This window comes from Argentina silus (genome assembly GCF_951799395.1).
Source record: "Argentina silus genome assembly, chromosome: 6".
Classification (NCBI taxonomy): Eukaryota; Metazoa; Chordata; class Actinopteri; order Argentiniformes; family Argentinidae; genus Argentina; species Argentina silus.
The window spans coordinates 19,209,276-19,231,270 of NC_139660.1; the positions used below are offsets into that span (position 1 = coordinate 19,209,276).

General features: G+C 46.2%; 1 protein-coding gene across 1 annotated transcript in view; it reads left to right on the plus strand.

Annotated features, from left to right (window-relative positions):
• Nucleotides 1–2,348: 2,348 nt before the first annotated feature.
• The window catches only part of col24a1 (collagen type XXIV alpha 1 chain), a 90,631-nt gene continuing 70,984 nt past the window's right edge, over nucleotides 2,349–21,995 (plus strand). The window contains exons 1-4 of the mRNA XM_083672150.1: nucleotides 2,349–2,557; nucleotides 9,551–9,621; nucleotides 14,601–15,946; nucleotides 19,872–19,925. Of these exons, the coding sequence (XP_083528276.1) occupies nucleotides 2,502–2,557; nucleotides 9,551–9,621; nucleotides 14,601–15,946; nucleotides 19,872–19,925 (1,527 nt within the window). The 5' untranslated portion in view covers nucleotides 2,349–2,501. The remainder of the gene's footprint in view (nucleotides 2,558–9,550; nucleotides 9,622–14,600; nucleotides 15,947–19,871; nucleotides 19,926–21,995) is intronic.

Sequence of the window (21,995 nt, forward strand, 5' to 3'; positions counted from 1 at the left end):
TTAGAAGTGCCTTTATGTGCAATGTTGCTGTACTGTCGATGTACAACAATGTTGTTGTACTATCATTTGAGTATATGTTCAATAATGTGTTAATGATCCCATAAGCGATAGGTCTTTTATGATTAAGACACGCAAATAAAATGAAATGTATTCATTCTTCCATTCATTTATTCATTCATTCATTCGATAAGTCACCTTTCCACAGGAGTTTTATGGGTAGTGTATTCCAGACTTCTCAATGTTTGTGTTTGATGATTACAAACTTCAAATGAATCCCTTCAGAGGTATCACATACATTTATTTTTATTTCTCCTCATTCGTTTATTGTGGTAATGCAGCGTACGCCTGAAGCTTGGATTCAAACTTTCTTCTTGGAGTGTATTTGCCCATCTTTGTTCCGCTTGGTGGCCTAAACTCTGATTGTTTGTTCTTAGGATTTTATTGCACTAAAACTGTAGCTGATGGGAGGGAGGCCCTAGTGGGGTTTGGGCGATGTTGAGCACTAGCCAGAGACAATATAGATCAGATCGCAATCAGGTCTCTTCATAGAGTCCCATACTGTACTGTGACACAGGGTCAGAGCTCCAATCTCATACTGTATGGGGCTCAGTGGAGGCTGGTGGAGGTAGAAATCAGAGGACGACTCATTGTAATGCACGTTTGATACCATTCCTCATTCCAATCCATGCAATACAATGAGCCCGTCCTCTGATTTCTACCTCCACCAGCCTCCCCTGATGGGGCTTTACACACTACAGGGCCAACCCAAACCATACTGTGCTGACTTTTTTTTTTTTCATATTGTCTTTTCCAGCACTGTTTCAGCAACTTTAGTGGTGAATGAGTAGACAAGCCAGCCCAGTCCTGCTCAGCTCGGCTCAGCTCAGTTAGACTCTGGAGTGTGGATTAGGGTTATGTGTGAAAACACCAGCCAAGGCAGTGGGCTTCACTTGGTCCTATAGATAAAGAGACATACAGTACTGTATAGAGGTTGTACCCAAAAACTGCTCAATGAGAAAAAAATAAAATACTGTTCACAATTATGCAGATTGTGTGAAGGAGGGGATTTATGTTGATGTGTTTTCCATCTTTCCTCCAAACCAGTTCCTGTTCCTTTCAGGCTTAGTTTGTGAAGAGTGGTTCTACATGCCATGATGCGCATACAAACACCTCGGTGGGGATGACAATTCCTCAGAAGGACTACGAACGTGAGTCAAGGCTGCTGGGCTGACCTTGTGTCTTGGATGTGAACCTTGGCACTGATCCATCAGGCTGGGGCATGACGTGTCTGTAGGACTGTCTCTCCGGCAGAAGGATCACAACAGTCATATCTTTAACGAGGCTGAATGATGTTTGTGAACGTTACATCTTCGTTATTGTCACAGCAAAGTTCTCTGGTTTATCTCACAGCTAGTCTGAAAGTGAACCTTATTTCCGTTCTATGAACATCTGTATTTGTAGTGTTTAGTACTACGAACTATGTGGTCAGGCAGGTCCTACAGTGCCCAGGGCCCAGGTCTGACAGGGCGGGCTAACTATGCCACCAGCAGGCTACTACAGCCTGCCTGCAGCACCTCACTGCTTTGTTTGACTTCTCTGTGCCAAAGTGGAGGAAACAATGTGAAGTGGCACCAGTCTAAACACGCTCACTGATAGATAAAATGTGTGTGCACGCGCGCAGCACACACACACACACACACACACACACACACACACACACACACACACACACACACACACACACACACACACACACACACACTATAATATGTGCATCAACAGAAATCTTTATCCAAATAGCCCATGCAGTAGCCCATTCTTCCATTCAGCAAAACGTTAGGCTGTTTGGGAGCATATTGAGCTGAAAATGTGTTATCCACATTGAGATAAGCCTACTTTAATGATCATCTTCACACAAATGAATGAAGGCATTGATGAACTCAAGCCAAAAAGCGGATCCGATCTGTGATGTCACAAGTCAGTAATTGGTGAAATCCAACACCAGCTGGTACTTGGGATGAATACGGCTCCTCTTGCATCAGTGCGAGTCAAGGCACATGCAGAAACTACCGCCTGGAGGTACAGCACGAAGCTGGGACTGTCTGTCTGTTGAAGACCCCTCAATAGAAAGCATCAAACTCCGAATCCTTTACGCGCACTGTAAATACATACCCATTGAAACATTGCATTAGTTCGGCACGCACTGCTCTCCAGTATTAATTTCAACACCACTGGCGCGCGCCTCTTTGGGTAGGTCGAGAGAAAATAATCACCGGGGCTCCGCAAACCGCAGAGGAGTTGGGGGAGACGTTGGAGTGAGTTGTGAGTTGAGTGGGAAGATTTTTCTGTGGACTGCATACAATGAGGAAATTCTGAGGTGGCAGTCTTCGTTCTGTTACGCTTCCTTTGGCTGTAACCAAGGGCTAGCTCATGAACCGGTATCCTCTTGCGTGGAATTCTGTTTTCACTTAGAACTCTGCTGCCTGGACAAATGCATACAAATGCATTTAGGAGCCCAACGGACAAGGAGTGGACACGTTTCTCCCACAGCAATAACGTGAGTAAAATGCATAGGACGCATGGGTTACATCATTTATAGGGATAATTGGACATTAAATGCGGATGAAACATGAAAATATGCAGTCTACAGTATGTGTAATATTGTTGATAACAAATGAGCGTTTCCAAAACATTTTTTGTGGTGTTTGCTATAAATCACTGAAAGAACTGGCAGCAGATCCTGGGAACATTGTTGCTGAAAAATGAAACTTGTTGACTTATTTGGCGCTGTTCAGAATGGAGTGGCACATTGATTAACGAATTAGGGCAAATTCTGCATTGATCTTGGTCAATGTTGTTACGACAACACGAAGAGCGCGCAAGGGTCGTGGCTTTGACCCTGCTATGGTCATGCTGCGCGCACTATTGATCTAGCAGGTAATGCTGTCAACCTGGTGTAGCTGGCGGCATCGCGGAAGCACAGACCACAAGATCATCTTTTCTGCTTTCTTCACTCAATGCAGTTTTTTTCCTTTTCTTTGCTTTTCCTTTTTTCATTTGGTCACGTAGCACATAGTCTGCAGAAAGATTAGATGATTTTGAATGGATTGGAGCGATGGTCATTAGGCCAGTTGTTGGCGGTTTCTCTCGTGAGAAGACCAAGTAAACTAATAGCCTACCCGGTTCTCCCCAAGTAGCCTAATTGACCAATATGTCGCACTGAAAAGACCGATCGTTTCTTTTGTAGGCTTACTTGACCAGTCCGGATGACTGACGTGCAAACGGGACTGATTGAAAATGTACTCTATAGCAGTTTTAAACATTCCACATGTACGTGCCTATTGGATATTTACATCTGGGCATGCGTTTTTTGCAGTGATGTTACATTTGGCTGGAACTGTCGAGATGTATAGAAATCTACATGCTGTTGGAAGGCCACTGCTTTCACAGAGGGAAAGTGTTGCCCACAGGAATTGCCAGGCATTTCAGTCTTTAAAAAAGATATTCTCTGATATAAAAGAGTTGGGCCATACATTGTTTTGTTTTTCTAAATGTGTTTTGCATGATTGTTTAATTGACCCCTCTCACCAAAATGATGTCTTGTGATTCCCCCCCCTCCCTCCCAGAGTGGAACGTGTATTTATAAACCAGGAAGGGCAGACATATGTGAATATAACGGACTTGCTGTGAATGAACTGAGGGAGTTCATTCCCATCACTGGTGAAGTGACCTGGGCTCAGAGTGGTTCCTTAGAGGAGAGCTAGACAATCACCTACTGTTATGTGCATGGCTTACAGTGGCTACTCCAAAGCCAGCAATGAGCTGTATGGATGGAAACACTATCCCTCACACAGGCTTGACAGAGAGCCTGAACATTAGACAGTGGTTGCCACCCTGGGAGGATAAACTACTCCTGTACATACCATAATAAGCATCTGAATGAGGGTTTGTTGTTGTAGGAAGACTCTCCCTTACCTGTCATGAGTTTCCTGGAGTGGAATGCCATTCTATGCCACTCTCCGTTGAAGGAAAGGGTACGGTACAGAAGTGGGGTGTGAATGGACTTTGGAAGAATCAAATTACAATAGACTACATTGTGGGCCAGGTCATGGGGAACCACACACACACACACACACACACACACACACACACACACACACACACACACAGAAAAGCAACAGATCTTCTTTCTCTGCCTCTTCTTTCATACACCACAACAATCAGCATCAAATTCAGTCTATTGACAGTCAGTTACACAGATGCATGGTATGATATTTCATTGTGTACAAATTTACTTTACTAGTAACTCATTTTTCATTACAACTCATATGCCTCATAATTTGTATAGATTTGTTATTACATTATAGTAACCAAGGTAGTTATACAGTCAATACTATACATGGTTCTGTGTAAGGGCACCCAAATGCAAAGCGTGGACCAGTTGGGTAACCAGTGTTGTTTATCTGGGGGTCTGAGGGGTCTGGTTGGGATTGTGGCCTGTCTGTGTGAGTGAGTGTGTTTAGCCCTCTCAACATCTGCAGGTTCCCTCTGTGACAGGAAAAGGGCAAACCAATAAAGCCCAGTGGAAGTTTACTCACAGCCCTTTGTCTGCTCGCTGTCTTGTGGACTAAGTCAATCTTTACTTTGGTCTGCAATGACCTCTTGACTCGGTGACCAATCTGAGTGTTTTCGGAGCAAAGAGCCAGAGAAGCTGACAAGCTCTAGAGTTACCCCTGTTTCCTTAGTGGTGAACATGGGATGAATTCACTAGGAGGACTTCTAAACCCTGGTGAGGTCCAGGGGCAAATTGAATGCTGATATTGAAGTATTTGAACAACAACAAGTTCACTTTCTGGAACCAGGTTACTGTGGATCCCTCCAAGTCCCCCCCCCCCCCCCCCACACACACACAAACACACATGCTTCTCAATTTCTACCACAGCCCGTACCACGCAGAGTTAGCCGATGAGTAATGAAAGGAGATGCTGCACTTGGAAGGTGTTTATCTGCTAATTGCTGATGGCCATTTGGCCTGGAGAAGATGATTATAGATCAAATCAATTCAATGCCTCTGTAATGAAGTCATCATCTGGATGCAGGTGTGAGAGGTAAAGGTTTGCCAAGAGGAACAGATATTGGCCTGTGAACAACAGTAACACACTCCATGTTCAAGAGCGTTGTGGTTGAAATCCAAGAGGGGAGCATGCAGGAACAGAGCACACACATTACCATGGAACTCACCTTTTCATTCAGCGAATATCCTCCTCCATGTTTACATATACTTAGCTAATAGTGGGATAATAGGCCTAAAGGCTGGGATATACAGTATTTACAGAGCCTCAAGGGCTGCACTATTTCATGGTGTGCCCAGGTTGTCTGGTCTAATGGCTGTCTGTCTCACTGTCTTTGGATGCTTTGATCGAATGAAACTCTGTAAGCCAACAAGGCTTTTTAGACTAGAGCATTGGTTCATGCCTCTAGCATCTTTCTCTTTATGCTAGATTAGTAACATTCTCTACTCTGTTGATATTACTTACCTAATCCTCTTAATCTCCTATGGGACATATGTTTACATACTGAGATTGAACAGAGCTGCAAAGCTGCCCAAATGTCAGTTGTGTCCACGAGAGGGGACATCATGGGACAGAGGTCAATCAAATGTGTCCAGGCTAGGGGTGAATAGATTTCAGTGAGTTTCAGTATGCCTTGTTGTTTTGGTGACAGAATAGTGTATGAATGATATATTTTCAAGATAGTCTGCGGGCTTTTTTTGCACCCTTTTTGCACAAGTGGAAAAAAATCTCTTGATCCCTCCAAAACAACTCTCAACAGCTTTGCATGGTTTGTTGCCTGTCTGTTGATCCGCTAAGTAGCCTGCCAATTAGCCATGTAAACAATATGCTGTAAATGTCGCCCCTCGCACACTGGCACTCGTCAATGATATAGTTAGGAAAATTGCCTCTCTTCCCTTATGAGGATTGTAAACAAGACTTAAGTGGATTCGGCCCTGTTTGCCAAGTGTAATGAACCACTCTGCCTCTGTTCTATCCTCCCAATTTTCACCCTGATTCAATGTGCCATTGTTACCAGTCCAGGCTTATTCTCCTCTAAACAAATCATTTCCTCAGCCTTGGACAGACTCGTACTGGCAGAGCGTTTAAAATCCTAATTATTTATAGTCTTGACATGGCACTCACTTCTCACATGGTGGCATTTCCCTCAGTCAACACAGCAGTGTTTGGGGAGCTTTGTGCCGCTTTCAGCAGCCGTTCCCATAAACCATTGGGGATGGAGGGATGTCGGTGTGGCCTGGCCTGAGTCAGGGATTCAGCGCAGGATCTGATACAGGTACAGAAATCCTACTGTAAAACACCCCCAACCAACACAATTCACCTGGTCCTTGAAGTCTTTGAATGTAGAACTGAAACTTGGCAAAACATAGCACATGATTGGATAATGACACAGACAGCTGTAAGATCCAATAGGGCACTGGACAAATTCCCACCATGCAACATGTTGTCTGATGTCATCGTTATGCTAGGTCTTCTGAACCCAGGAGTCAGAGTCAGGTCTGTTTTGGAGCCAGGGGCTGTGATTCTTTAAATAGCCCGAGGAGAGACAGGGCCATGGCTGTCAGAATCAGCTTCAGGTTGCCTTTAGGCAAGTCTTCCAAATGTGGATGTAAGTGTTTCATATTTAGTCTTTTCCATTTTTAAACCCAAGCCAATATTTTAAGCTGAACCAGCTACTTTATGGCCATATAAATTACTTGTATCCTCCCTACAGATGAATCATTGTATTCCCCCCTTTCTCCCTTTCCTGGTGTGGGGGTGTGTGTCTGTATTCCTGGGCGTGGAATGTCGCACCAGTATCTCGATGGGGAACAGGTGACATGCCTGGTGTGTTGTTCCTCTCTCTCTCTCTCTGAGAGCTTACAGGAGCATGTGGCTCTGGGAAAACAAACATGGCTGCCCGCGTCACTCTATCAAACAGGGCCACACAGACACTTCCAAACCCTGCAGGCTGTATGTAAATACCGCCCTCACTTGTCTCATAACTAAAACGATTCGCCCCATATCCCGCCCCCCCCCCACTATAAATGTACCATTCAAAAGAGATCTCTTGTTTCTGTTAAACTACCAAGGAGCTACAGTACAGTACGATAGCAATTCCTTGAAGTTACCACACTAGAAGCACCGCTGACATGAGTTTTGTTGGCTTTTTGATTGATAGTTTAAGAGTTATGAGTGTGTCATTGGCTTATGATCAGAAAGCACAGGAGCATCTCCTCAGGTGTTTTGAATTGGCACCAAACTCCTTTTGTTTTCACATAGTCATCGATAGGGAAGAACTGCCGGAGGCGTCCCTTTTAAAGTTGTGACAGCTGTAATTATATAGCACTCCTCGACAGACTGATTGATTTGGTCAGAATGTACAGTTAGCAAAAGTAACATCTGTCTCCTCATTCTCTTGTCAATGCAGTTTGTCCAGTACCAGTGGGAGGCTGGTAAAGGTATTAGGAATTAGTTGTGAAACGAGTTGTGATACCATTTCTCATTTCGTTCCATGCATTACAATGTGCCTGTCCTCCAATGTCTACCTCCACCAGCCTCTACTGATGTACTGGTGTGACTCTGGACACCTCCAGCCCTGGTACTGCACATAGTCTCTGGTGAATGATTAAAATAGCTGCTTCTTTAAAGTTCTTCAAATATGTGATGCTAGAGTCCTCTGAGGGTTATTTGGACATGTTATGTGTAATAAGTTGGTTGAAGCATATGGCATGAGTGAACTTAATGGGCCGGTTTCCCGGACACATATTAAGCCAAGTCCTGGATTAACAATTTTGGAATGGAAAGTTGGAAAATGGAAAATCTCTATTTAAGATGCTTTTAAATTAAGGATCAGTCTTAATCTGTGTCCGGGAAACCAGCACACTGTGCCCATGCAGTTACAGCATTCTATGTGGTGGGCAGTGACCCCTAGAGGTGGGGTCAGTGGGGGCCAGAGTCTGGTCATGGCTCTCCCTGCTGGGCTTATTCCTGAAGGGTCAGCCATTCTCCTAAACCAGGACCTCTATAGACCTGAACAGGGCTGAGCTGTACTGGGCTGGCCAGGCTACGCATAGACTTTAGTTGCTGAAACAGTACTGGAATGGACCATGTAAAAGGGAAATATCAAAGCCAGCACAGTATGATTGGGTCTGTTTTCTTTGCATTCATTCCTGGGATAGACACACACACACACACACACACACATACACACCACATGCGGATCAATGGTCCGAACTATGCTAGCTAGCGGTAGCACAATTGAGGCTTTTCTCCCTTTGTGGTAAGACCATTCGCAGGGACACATGTTCATATGTATTCACTTTTTGAATGAATGATACTTGTATCCCAAATGCTTTAAGCAGAAAATATTTTTTTGGGACGGAGGGGAAATGAAACATCAAAATAGTGATGACTTCTCACCACATATCCACAGACCATAAAGATGTCATATATGGACGCCTCTGTACACAGCAAACAATAAACAGCACTCACTCATATCTGGCTGCCAATAAAGGACTCCCTGGTTCTGGGTTACTGTCCTCTGTGATTTGCACTCAGTTTCCCAGAGGAATCTTGGGTTCCTCAAGGTTTACACAGGAGGTATACTGTATCATCATCATCATCATCATCATCATCATCATCAGCCATCACCTTACCTGAACACACAGCCTAACTACCCTAACACCCTTACCTCATTTAATTTATTTTGATATGAACTGATGCTGCCCAACAAATTGCCTCTCTGAGGACATTAAAACATTTTTTTTAAAGAATTTGAAACCTCAGCCTCAGCCCATAGCTCCCAACATGAGGGATCCCCCCGGTGGGGTCACTTGTTGAATGAGTGGTCTGTGATAGACATTCTCTTTTCACCTCTGCTAAAGTATGCATTGCTGACTCAGGAGATAACAAGGGAGAGGGATGGACTTGGTCTTGAATTGATTCATTTTCCTTTCTCTGGCCTTTGGGACTTGGGGCTAATGGATAGTTTATGGACAAGCTTATTTTGTAATCATGTTGTCAGTTGAATGAAACCGAACATTTAGATCTGGCTGATGCTTGTGCAGTGGACACTGCTACCCTGCGGCCAGCTATGACTCAACTGTACATTTAGATGCATCATCTCAAACCTCTTGTTCACCCTGTTATGAAGGAGTAACTTTGTTATGCCTTTTTGTCCTCAATAAAGAAATAGAGCTATGTATATCTACATCACACACATACACACACACACACGCACACACACACACACACACACACACACACACAGCAGGACATGTCTTTGTCCTCAATAAAGAGATGGAGCTCTACTTATTGATTACTTAATGATGGATGAATTTGTCTCAGGTTTGATTATGTTGGTTACTGACTTAGATGTTTTGGCTCAAATCAATGAGTGAATCTGATATTGAAACAGTGACTCTGGTATTGTTTGTTTTGGTTTACTGACCCCCCCCCCCCCTTCTCTTGACTAACTGTGCTCTCTATCCCTGCAGGAGAACCCTCCTCCTGCTCCTGTCAATATGCACAGCAGTACTGTCTGCACAAGAAGACTACCAAGCACAAGGTGAGCCACTCTCCCTCTGACTCCATCCCTGTGGACTTTGCATTACAAAACCAGAGGACACTCATTGCAGAACTCTCTAACCCCAACTGAAAAAATCCCTAAAAATGATCAATTGACCAAATAAATAGTGCTATGCTGTCTAACTATGTGGTTAAAGTCCTTATTCATCAATTCTGAGCTGCCAGTCTCTCTTTTTCCCAGTTTCATCATGTTGGCAGTTACTGCATTCTGCCTTTTTTGGGCGGTTCTGTCCAAACACATCCCCCCCCCCCCCCACCCCCCCTTTCCACCAGTCATCTCTAGAGTGCATGTGAAACATGACCTTTGTCAAGTGATGTCAACAAATAGGCCACAAGCCCAGTTTCAAAGGTTTCTATTGAATAGTCCCTCTCCAATTGGAAACAAATTCGGCAGTGAGAAGTCTTGATTGTTACAGAGGCTTGTGTGGGCTTTTTCAGGCGTGCAAGAGACTGAGGCTGACCAAGTGACATTTAATTGGGTGTCGGGGCAAGAGAGGGATGAGGAGGAGAGGGAGGGTGAACACTGACTCCTGGTTGCAGAGTTAGAGAACGTCACCCTGTCTTTCCATCAGCCACTACAACTGTGTTGTTATGGTTTATTTGATAATCCACTTCCATTTGCATTTATTTCAGTTAGTATGCACAAAGCATATGGTAGTTTGTATTGAATCGCTAATTCTCAGGGCTGTCGCTTTAGGCCTCAGGCTTGCTTAGATATTCATGTTGGATAAGAGAAGTGATTTAGGTTCACCTCACTTTGAATAAGGACAGGAGGTCTTGCTAACCATTTAGTATCAGTCTGGAGTATGTCAGGGATTGATGTTGGGGTTTATTGATACATTTGTTAAACATTATCATAGACAGGCATTTGAATCAAATCAGACTCTGTGCCAACATATTGTAAGTGTAACTGTTCATTTGGTGTACTGTAAGTGAATTAGTGAAAATATGTCTGTGTATGTAAGTAGTTTGCTCTAGGTGTGTCCACCCCAGGATGAACATGTGAGTGGATTCATGCATTTTTGTGTATTTTAATGTGCCTGTAATCAAATCAAATCCAACTTTATATAGAACAATAACAATGTTATTTGTAACACCACATGTAGACCACAGGTAATAGCCACAGATACGGGTGGTTATGGGTTTTTCTCTAGCAGGAAGCAGGGCAGGGAGTGTGTCTGTCTGTCAGAGAGGGAGCCAGAAGGACAGCTGCTCACGGGAGCTCCTCTTCCTATTGGTTGTTTCTTAAAGCCTCTCCTGCATGTCTGCTCTTGTTCTTCAGGTTTTAGAATGCAGGTAGAGACAGCCCAAATAGCCTCTCTTAACTCTCCCCCGTCCGTCCTTTCCCCTCTTTCTGCACTCAGACAGGACACGCGCACATGTACACGCACACGCATGCACACACACACACACACACACACACATTTACATTTTAGCCATTTAGCAGACGTCTTTATCCAAAGTGACTTACAACAAGTACATTTGTACACACACACACACACACACACACACATGACAGGACTCGAAACGTGACGCACACTCACATACTGTACTGTGAAATGCATGCTAAAGAGAACACTCTAGATAAGTACACTAATCAGTCAAACTGAGAGGAAGGGGAAATATCAGATTAATGCTTAGCATGTTTTGGCAACTGCTCTTCAGCTGGACAGATGCAGTGGATAAGGTGATATCCATCAGTGAGTTATTTCAGAAAAGCACCAGAGAGAGAGAGAGGGGTATTGAAGTGAGAAGGGGGGAGAAGCAGGGCTTGGTCAGAGATAACATACTTGGTTTCTCCCCCTCCCTCTCTATGACCCGTACCTTGCACCAACAAGTTCAGTCAGCTTTGTGTGTATTTAGCTGTTGGGGATATCGGCCATTGGAATAAAACATCATGAACACTATGGTGCAAGCAGGGGAGGCTGGTGGAGGTAGAAATCGGTGGACAGGCTCATTGTAATGCATGGAATTGAATCAGTGTGTTTGATGCCATTCCTCGTTCCATTCCATGCATTACAATGAGCCCATCCTTCGATTTTTACCTCCACCAGCAAGAGACCTTGCTGCTTCTCAACCAGAAATCATTGTTGTTGAAAATAGTGCACTGCTGGCTGGTTCTGGCAGCAAGGTCTGGCAGCAAGGAGTTGCCAGTCATCAGAAAGGCAACTCCTCTCTCAAAGACCTTGCTGAGTAGGCATTTGTATGTGTAGGCATATTGCTGAGCCAGTCATGTCATCATGCAAAGAGTTTCTGTAATCCTCCCTTAGTGTTTGGTTTGTGTTTGTGGTCATGAGCATGTGTACTGTATCCAGCAATGCTCCTGACTGGTTCACCTCAAACTAAACTCAGCCAGGGTGCAGGGTCACTCCTGAGTGTAGCTTGTGTGGTTGTGTCTGTATATATCATTGTTGGAACCCACCAGGGGAGGCTGGTGGAGGTAGAAATCGGAGGACGGGGCTCATTGTATTGCATGGAATGGAATTCGGAATGGTATCAAACACACTTGTTTGAGAATGGAATGACAAATGGTACAATTTCAAACACACGTGTTTGATACCATTCCTCATTCCATTCCATGCATTACAATGGGCCCCGTCCTCCGATTTCTACCTCCACCAGCCTCCAAGGGAGCCCCACTACATGCAGTATCCCCTACTCATCATAACAGGAGGAGGAAGAGGAATGCACACTGGGGGCTGGAGCAGCTTGTCTTCACATATGAGACAGGTTAATTGGAATACAGGCTGATGTTACCCCAGGCAAAGAATGTCAAGGACATCTCTGTGCGCGCACAGATCCATAGCAGATACTCCTCCCCGGGCTGCGGGAGCACCACGAACCCCATGAAGTCAGTCACCACATTCTCTCTCCCAAAGGCCTCGGACAAAGCAACCTTTCGGCTGGGTTAAATTCCAGCCCCGTTGGTATTCACCCAGAGCGAAACCACAGCCTCAGAGCACCAGCAGCACCTCCGTACGCTCACCAGACAACACCCCCGTCTCGTGACCTCGTACTAGGCTACCTAGGGGAGAGCCTGGGGGGGTGGAGGTGGAGGAGGAGGAGGAGGAGGAGGAAGGCATGTTTGATGTTGGGAAATGTCGAGAGGTTGTTATTTTGTCCGACTGTGGTTGTTGCAGATGTTGTTTGTTGGTTTGGTTTTGACTTTGACTCCAATCTGAGGATATGAACCCCATGTCCTGTTTAGATAGCATGGAGATAATACAGCATATTTTGTGACACTGTCTATTAAAACGTTATGTGAAACATACAATAGGCAGTTTGTACATGGAACTAGTTCCACAGGGTTAAGTGAAAGTTCAAGTCCGTGATCTCTTCTGTCATGCTATTTGAATCCCCTGTTTTTTAAAGTTGTGCTAATGAAGTTAGAACAAGCTTTGCACGCTTATCTATAATGCTTTCTTCTAAGTATTTCCATATGAAAATGCTAAAGACACAAAGACACAAAGGTACAAAGGTAACCTGAAATAGCCATCTGGCTATAGCTCATCCCCCCGCACATATCTGCTGTCAACATTTATACCGAGGCTTTCTAAATAAGTTATTGGCTGTTCAATTTGATCCCCGACCAAGGTGAAAGGTCGCAAGGTCATACATGTGCGACTCGTCTGAAATAGCTGTGTTGCAGCTTTGATGTCAGACTTTTTTTGCCGTCTGCGTTCTCGACCGTTTTTTATTGCCGTGAACGCGCCATGCCCTCAGAAGGCCCTCAGTCAAAAAACAGAGTTGTTACTTAGCCTCAATTATTTTATGACTGAGTTGAACCTGGGACAACAACAGGGCCACAGAAGAAGCCTTGCTCTAAAAAGGCAAGCCACTGGTTAATGCGTTCAGCTCCCTCCAGCTAGGCCAAATCAATAAACCAGTCTTTGTGAGTAAGCTCTCTGAGCATGGGGAAGAGCTGTTTCAAAGGAAACAAGCGCCTCTGAATTAGCAATGAAAATACCTTCCCCTGCAGCTCCTCCTCCTCCTCCAGGGATCTCCCCACTGACATTCACACAGGCATTAAGACCTGTCTTGTTTCCTGGATTCTACAGCACTACTGCTTCAGTCTGCCAGCTTCTCCCTCTCGCTTGCTCACAGACACACACACACCTACGCACGCACGCACGCACGCATGCACGCACACACACACACACACACACACGCATGCACACACTGTATGTGTGTGTGTGTACACGCTCTATCTCTCTTTCATACACATGAGCACACACACACACAGTTGGATGCTCTCTTAAATAGTTTACACAGTCATTGTTCCTTTTGACTTTCATGCTAACCATGTCTGTGGTAAAAAAGTAATTAGTTATACTGAATCAGAAACGCTGTGCTGAAACGTTTCGTACTGCGTCGTGGTGACATACAGTATGTAACATGTCCCTCTCACCCTGTTATACCCTTGTCCTCTTACAAGCCTGCCCTGTGCTGAGAGAGACTGTTCACTTTCACTATTTCTTTGATACTGTTCATCTGCTGTTCCTCAACATCAAATGGGTCTGACATATCTTTTGAGGAATCACCTGGGAGTGAGAAAGCGGGTATCATGAATCTCTGGTGGCAGATGAATTGAAACAGGCTGTGTGTGGGTAGCTGTAGTACTCTGGTGTACCCTACCCATCTCTCTGTAGTCGCCTGGCCTCATCTGGCCTCCATCTGCTTCACTGGCGCTCTGAGAAGCATTATGGGTAATCTGTGATGTCAGCGCAGCAGGCCTTCCTCCGCATATTCCTCCACTTCCTCCTTTGTGCTCTTTTCATTCTGTATGTCCTCCTCCTTTTTTTTTCTTCCACCATTCTCACTCTTTCTTTGATTCCTCTTGCCCTTTTGCCCCCTTTCCTTTCCTCCTCTTTTATGTTCTCCTCTTATCAAGTTTTAATAATAACATCCGTAGTCTTTTACACAAATGTCTGACTGCCTATTCCCCTCTCTGTCCCTTAGGTGTCGATGTTCTGTATCGACTGGGCCTCACCAGCAGCAGAGAGACCCCCTCCTCCTCTCCTCCCTCCTCCCACCCAGGAGCCGGGGTCATCCTTGATCCGGACACCTACATTGAAGCCCCCGCGGGGGGCCTGTTCCCGTCGGAGACCGGCGAGGAGTTTTCTGTCGTGGTGAGCCTAAGCTCCTGGCGAGCGAACAATGCTTTCCTTTTCAGTGTCCGGGACGGCAGGAACAAGCTGCAGTTTGGCATCCAGCTGCTGCCCACAAGGGTGGTGGTGTACACGGCCGAGAAGGCCTCCGTCTACTTCAGCTACGACCTGCAGGACGGGCGCCAGCACTCGTTTGCCGTGGGCGTGCGCCCGCGCTCTGTGTCGTTCCATGCCGACTGCGGGGCGGTGCACCAGCGGGAGCAGACGCTCACCAGGCCGCAGACGCTGGGCTCTGGAGGCCTGCTCACCCTAGGGAGGATGAACTCTAAAGCTGCCCAGTTCCAGGGCCGCATATGCCAGCTGGACATCTACCCGTCTGCCCAGGCTGCCGCACGCTACTGCGACTACCTTAAAAAACAGTGCCGGCTGGCCGACACCTTCCGATCGCCCCCTCCGCTCCTGAGCTCGGATACGGGGGTGAACGGCCCCCTGGCCTCCTCCATCTCTGCCCCCTCTGACTCCCGCATGGTGCTCCCCTTCCTGGCAGCAGAGGCCCAGACCCAGCAGACCCCCGTCATGGCCGGAACAGTCCTCAGCCCCTCCTCGGAGACGTCCATAACACAGTATTTAGGCCTGAACCCCTCGATGCAGCCTGACCTGCGGGTCAGAACCCCAAGCTCCCTGCTGGATCACCTCACCCACACTGCCTCCATCTCCAACCACTCCGTAGACCCTGACCTCCCCTCATCGGGCAGCCTCAGTGGGCTGGCCGCTCTGGGCATCACCCCAACGGGGGGCACCATCACCACCAGGCAGTCTCTGGGGGGCCCTCAGTCTGAGAACGACACGGAGGAGGAGTGGAACCCCAGAAGGCCGAGGGCCACGGACGCCACCCCAGGGCTGATTACCCCCATCAGGCAGAGCCGTTTGAAGGAGGGCCTGAGGAACAGCTCCAGTTCCAGGACCAGGGACTCTCAGCCCCAGCCCCGGCCCACAGACCAGTTCCTGGAGACCCAGCTCAGACCCAACAGCACCACCCTGTACCGGGAGAACCAGGTGGACAACTCTGAGGAGCATGGCCAGGACGGGGCCTACAATGTGGATATGGAAGGCTACGACTATGGCTATGAGGAACCAGAATACTTCTACGACTACGAAGGCGCTTTCCCCGGCCCCAAAGGAGAACCAGGTCCTCCGGTAAGTGTTTGAATCTATGAATAATAATCACAAATGTAAGATTGTTAGAAACAGTCTTCAAAGAAAGAGTATAATCACAAGTCAAGTCAGAGCAGAGGCCTGCGTGAATGATATAGGTACATTACAATGTAAAGCAATCTAGCCTAATTTATGGCGATCACGCTTTGAGGGTTACGTTTGGCCCTCTCTCACTCATACTCTGATGAGACTCTACTCATCTTCCAATCCCCAGAATATGAAAGAAAATATTTTGGCAGTGCTGTGTATTGATTTAGAAGCAAGGTGACGGCTTGTCCAAGACCATTTATTTTTTCATGTATCAACAGGTGGTTAAAATAACATGTCATTCCCCTTTCTGAAATACTGCCTATGACTCTCTCTCTCTCTCTTTCTCTCTCTCTCTCTCTCTCTCTCTCTCTCTCTTGTGTGAGCACAGACAGAGTAATTTATACCTGCTGCTTGTTGTAGGTCTATAGCCTATCGACAAAGAGAGAGATGGATCTTCATCCAATGTTTGTCAGGTCCTTATAGCTGTCCCACTTGATGCCCGCTTGATGCCTCAAAATGTGTGTCATGTTAAATGTGTGAATTGATCCAGTGGAGTTTCCACAGCAGCATTACCTCATTACCTCATCTCCTGACTTTATGGTTGGGTTGGGAAACTGCTGAGTGAGCTACTGCATCTCCAAGCAGAGCTGTTGCTGCTCAACTTGAAATTCTGAAATTCAATTAAAATCAAATCAAAGTCTATTTATCTTATGCACAGGATACAGATGTAAACGGTACAATTACATGCTTGAGACGAGCAACCTCTCAACAGTAGTGTAAATAAAAGCATAGAAATAAAACAGAATAATAACAAAACACAACAGGCAATAAGGCACAGTAAAGTACTAAATTAATGCCAAATGCTTACTAGTGCAGTACATATTTACGGCACAGTACAGTACAGTGCATGTTTCTCTTATTGAGCTGTAAGACATGTTTGGGTGGTCATATACTATTCACTGATAATATTTACCTGGTTTGGGAGAGGTAATAAGACACATATAAGACACATATTGATGTGTGCGTTTAGAAAACAACAGCCACCATTATCTGTTGGCTTCTCTGACTCCCATGTTTTGGATATGAGCAGTTCCATTGATGTATAGTAACAGTACTGTTGTGCAGCTGCCATGGGTGATGCTTCCGTACTTGTCCAGAGCATACCCTTGTAGTTGTGAATGATGTAGTTGTCAGGATCTGAGGATGCTTTGAGAGGTTTCACCCTAGCAGCTGCACTTCAAACGAGCCTTCATATTACCTTCATATTATATATATATATATACACACCGTTTCCTCCGTCTGAACCGTCTTTCACTTGCAGCTTGCTTGGTGTTAACCACAGTATATAAAAGAAGGAAGAAGGTGCTGACATCCAGGGCGAGATGCTGACTAACGGACCACACTGTCACTCGAAACTCTTGTCTTATTGATGTGACATGGGTTCACCTCACCAACGTTTCAGCTTAGTAGGGTGCGGCCCTGTGTTTCCCCTACCATTGGATAGGCGGGATACCCCCCCCCCCCCCCCTGACTGAATCGGATTTGCCGTGCCTAAAACTTGAGGAGGACGGGCTCATTGAAATGCATGGAATGGAATGAGGTACGGTGTCACACACAGGTGTTTGATATCATTCCTCGTTCCATTCCATGCACTACAATGAGCCCATCCTCTGATTTCTGCCTCCGCCGCCTCCCCTGCTGTGAATGTGCTGTCTATGATTTACAGATAGGGCGAATCCCACTGTGTCTACTTGTTGTGTGAACTGCCTGGTCTTTCTATCTAAGCCTTGTTGTCACGGCGAAGGCGGTAGCACCGGACTCACTGTTTCCATCACCCAGTGTGTGGGAGTGTGGCTTTTGAGCAAGCAGCTGTTTCTGAATCATTCTCTCTTTGTCTGTCCGATACAGAGAGGAATAGAGGAGGACCCCATATCCCCCCCAGGACCCCCCCCCCCCCCCCCCCCGACTTTACTTAGAAAGTAAAGTGGAACATAGAATGTGTATTTATTTTATAGATCGGACCTCAGCATTGAGTGAGACATTTCATAAGACCCCAATTCTTAATTGCACTGACAAAGCTGTGGTACAAAAAGCAATGTTTTCCAATGCAAAATTCAATCGTTTGCTGTAACCTCATCAGTTTTTGCGCTAGGGTTCTCTTTGTTTGTTATTTCTATCCTTCTGTAATAGTTTTTCCACGGCTGTGTGTATTCCTTATTGTCAGTCTCTTTCCTGGGACGTCCTCTTCATTCCCGGGAATCCCAGCAGCACAGTGTCATCTCTATCACTACAGCAACCATGGAAATAGAATGAGTAGAACGGACATGGCCATTCAAATCAACATTCCATGGTGGGTGTACCGGCGGCCATCTTTTGGTGTATCATTTGGAAGTTTTAGCTCACAGCTTTATTAACAACCAACTCAACTGACATTGACATTGGAATGTTCAGTGAAATGATGCTTAGTTGCCATGGTGCCAACGCTGAATTTTTGGCCTCTCTCTGTCTTCTACACATGCAATAACAATGATTACCATGGCAATTATGTATCACAATTCCATGTCAGATGTCTTTTGGTTGTACTAGCCAAATTGCCGTGGTTGAAGGGAACAGGTCCGTTCTACTCATTATATGTCTACGACATTCATCCAAGGCGCTCAGCTAAGCCTCTTCCCCCGAGACGCTCCAGTGATCTCTTCTCTCTCTGTTTATTTGGTTTGGAGCAGCACACCGAGATGCCCATGGAGGATACAGTGCATGATAACCGCAAATGATTTTGAATATCATCCAGTTTCCAATCATACTTTAGCTTGAGGAAACAAATCGCTGGCCAAACTGCAAGCAGAGGGCTTTCTTCTACTCCAGTGATGAGAAGTGGCATGTCTGTGCATCGCAGGCAGAATATGAACATACTAAGTTAGTCCCTATTCATCATCAGTGTGTGTTGGACTGGCTTCGCGGCGAGCCTGTGTTTCCGCCACAGGCAATATTTACATTCCGATTATGTACGACTCTTAACTGAGCACATTGTGTGCTTTTCCCCAGTTCAGTCCATCATAGGCTCTATACACACACAAGTGGCCCTCATGTTCTCCCGCTCTTTTTTACCAGAGCTAAAATGATCCATCAAGTGTCATCAAGTGTTGATGTTGCCTGTAGGACATTTACTGTAAGGGCTGCTTTGAATGAGTCAAGCTGAGTTATGGTGGTGTTATGGTGCAGACTAGACTCTACTGCGGTAGTATACAAACATTGGTGTGTGTGTGTGTGTGTGTGTGTGTGTGTGTGTGTGTGTGTGTGCACATGTGAGCAAGCCTGCGTGCGTGTGTGTACGTTGCTTGCGTAAAAGATACCACTACAGCTTAAATGCCATATTATCATGTTTTGACCCAAACCAGAGACATTCAGGTTCATCTCTGGAATGTAAAAGTGTTGTCCACATGTGAGGTTTTTTTTCTTCCTCTTGTTCTTCTTCTTCTTCTTTTACGTCTTGCCTCCAAGAGAACATGAAGCCGAATCATTCCATGTGTTTCCTGCATTGTTTTTCCACGACAACTGTTTATGATAACACCCGGGAATGACCAAAGGCTTGTGGTGTCAGGCTGCTCCAGAGGATGAAATACGACACCGCCTCAGAGATTTCCTGTTAGCGGCTTATAGTCACTGAAACATGGCCTCTTTTCTTTGAATTTAACTGCTCTGACACAAATACAGTTATTACACATCGTCACGTGTGTGCCTGTGTGCATTGAGTTGCTTGTTATCGCATGTTATTGCTTGTCATTAACAAATCTCTCTCTCTCTCTCTCTCTCTCTCTCTGTCTTTCTCCCTCCTCTTCTTTCTGTCTTCTTCCCTCTCTCTCTCTCTCTCTCTCAGGGTCCTCCTGGTCCCCATGGCCTACCTGGTCCTGGTGGGAAGAGAGGTCCTCGGGTGAGTAAACCACGCCTCACCTGTCACATGATGTCACTCTGATGTCACTGCCCCCCCCCCCCCCCCCACCTTGAGATGATAGAAAGACTGAAAGAAAGAACATACCGTTCCTAGATTAGCTTTGATCCTAGCAGTTCCGTGGAGTGTTTTTCTTCACGATGGCCTCTGTAATATCCTCTGTTAAGGTCTGTATCAGGACAGGGAGTGTTCTGGTCCGTGAGTTCTAGTGAGTAAGAACAAGTTAAGGTCAGGTGGATTGCCCTTTCAGGCCCGCAGACTGAACCTGCTCCCCAGCGCTTAACACACATCTTCAGAATAAGCCTGTATGCAGTTTTACTGAACTCGATGCCAGCGATTTCAGCACCATGAACCAGAGGTGCTGACAGACATGTTTCTGGTTTTATATGAGTCAAACACGGACCAGGAATGGGCTGTAAATGGTGCGTAGGGACGGGACGGTCCTCTGAGAAAAGGCATGGAGTGTTTACTCCTTCAGGCCACGGAGCAGCGAGGTTAGAGCAACCACCTCCAGATGGAAGGAGCAGCAGTGGGGCTGTGCGTGTCTCCGGCTCTGATGTTGAGGCTAAACTCTGTTGAACATTCTGACCTGTCAGAGCTCCGGTCACTGCCGCAAGGTCCTGCTATTTATTAGCCACGGTATAGAGAGAGTTTTGTTGCCATTTCAGGACATTCATCCGCTGTGTGTGTGTGTCTGTGTGTGTCTGTGTCTGTGTCTGTCTGTGTTTTTGTGTCTGTCTATTTGTCTGTGTGTTTGTGTGAGACATATGTGCTTCTGTGTGTGTATTTGTGTGGGTATGGGTGGGTCTGTGTGTTTCTTCTGTCAGACATTTGTAATACACAAGACCACCGCACCTCTGTGATGTCTTCCTTTGGATACATAAACTTACACGGCTCTTGGTTCCGCTGTTTAAGTGTGTGTGTGTGTGTGTGTCAGACAGACAGGGACCCCTCAATCAAGCAGTAAAAGTTGTCACCAGGTAAACGACTGTGGAAGCATATATATGGTTTGTATATAGTGTGGTGACCCATAGCGTACAGCCAGACAGTCAGACTTCATTATGTGGTGGAACATGAGTGTTATGTGTGGTTGTGGGGGGCTCACCTCTGCTGTGTCAGCACTCTGGTTACATACAGACCTCACTGAACTGAACCTCAGCCTGGTCCCATAGACACACACACACACATACATGCACATACACACACACACACACACACACACACACACACACACACACACACATACACTCACTGACACACACGCACTCACTCACTCACTCACTGACACACACGCACATGCACACACACACACACACACACTCACTCACTCACTCACTCACTCACTCACTCACTGACACACACAAACACACACATGCACACACACACATGCACATAGTTCCACAGGTGGGAGCACTTTAATATCACAGACCCCCACATGAAACCATCTGCTGAGGGATGAGAGGAGAGAGAAAGAAAGTGAGGGGGTGGAAGGATAGAGAGATGGAGGAAGAGAGAAAGAGGGAGGGAGGGAGAGATGGGGAGAGAGAAAGAGGGAGGGAGAGATGGGGGAGGAGAGAAAGAGGGAGGGAGAGATGGGGAGAGAGAAAGAGGGAGGGAGAGATGGGGGAGGAGAGAAAGAGGGAGGGAGGGAGAGATGGGGAGAGAGAAAGAGGGAGGGAGAGATGGGGGAGGAGAGAAAGAAAGAGAGGGGAGTGGGAAGGAGAGAGAGAAGGGGAGAGATGGGGGTGGGAAGGGGAGAGACCTTGTGATGGAGGTTCTCATGGAGAAGGGAGTTACAGTGAAGACAGACTACAGTTTTTCCTTTCTACCATAAAAACCACATGGCCTCAGCCGCACCAAACAGCAGAGAACATGGAATGGAAAGTTGAGCATGGGGAGTGAGGGTGGAGGTGAGGGGGGGGGGGGGGGGGGGGGGGGGGCTGGGTGTTATAGCAGCACCACAACACTGCAGAGAGAGAGCAGGACCTGTAAAACAAAGTGTGGCTTATCCATACCCCTTTATTAAGTCTCCCTCACCTCCCGATCATGAAC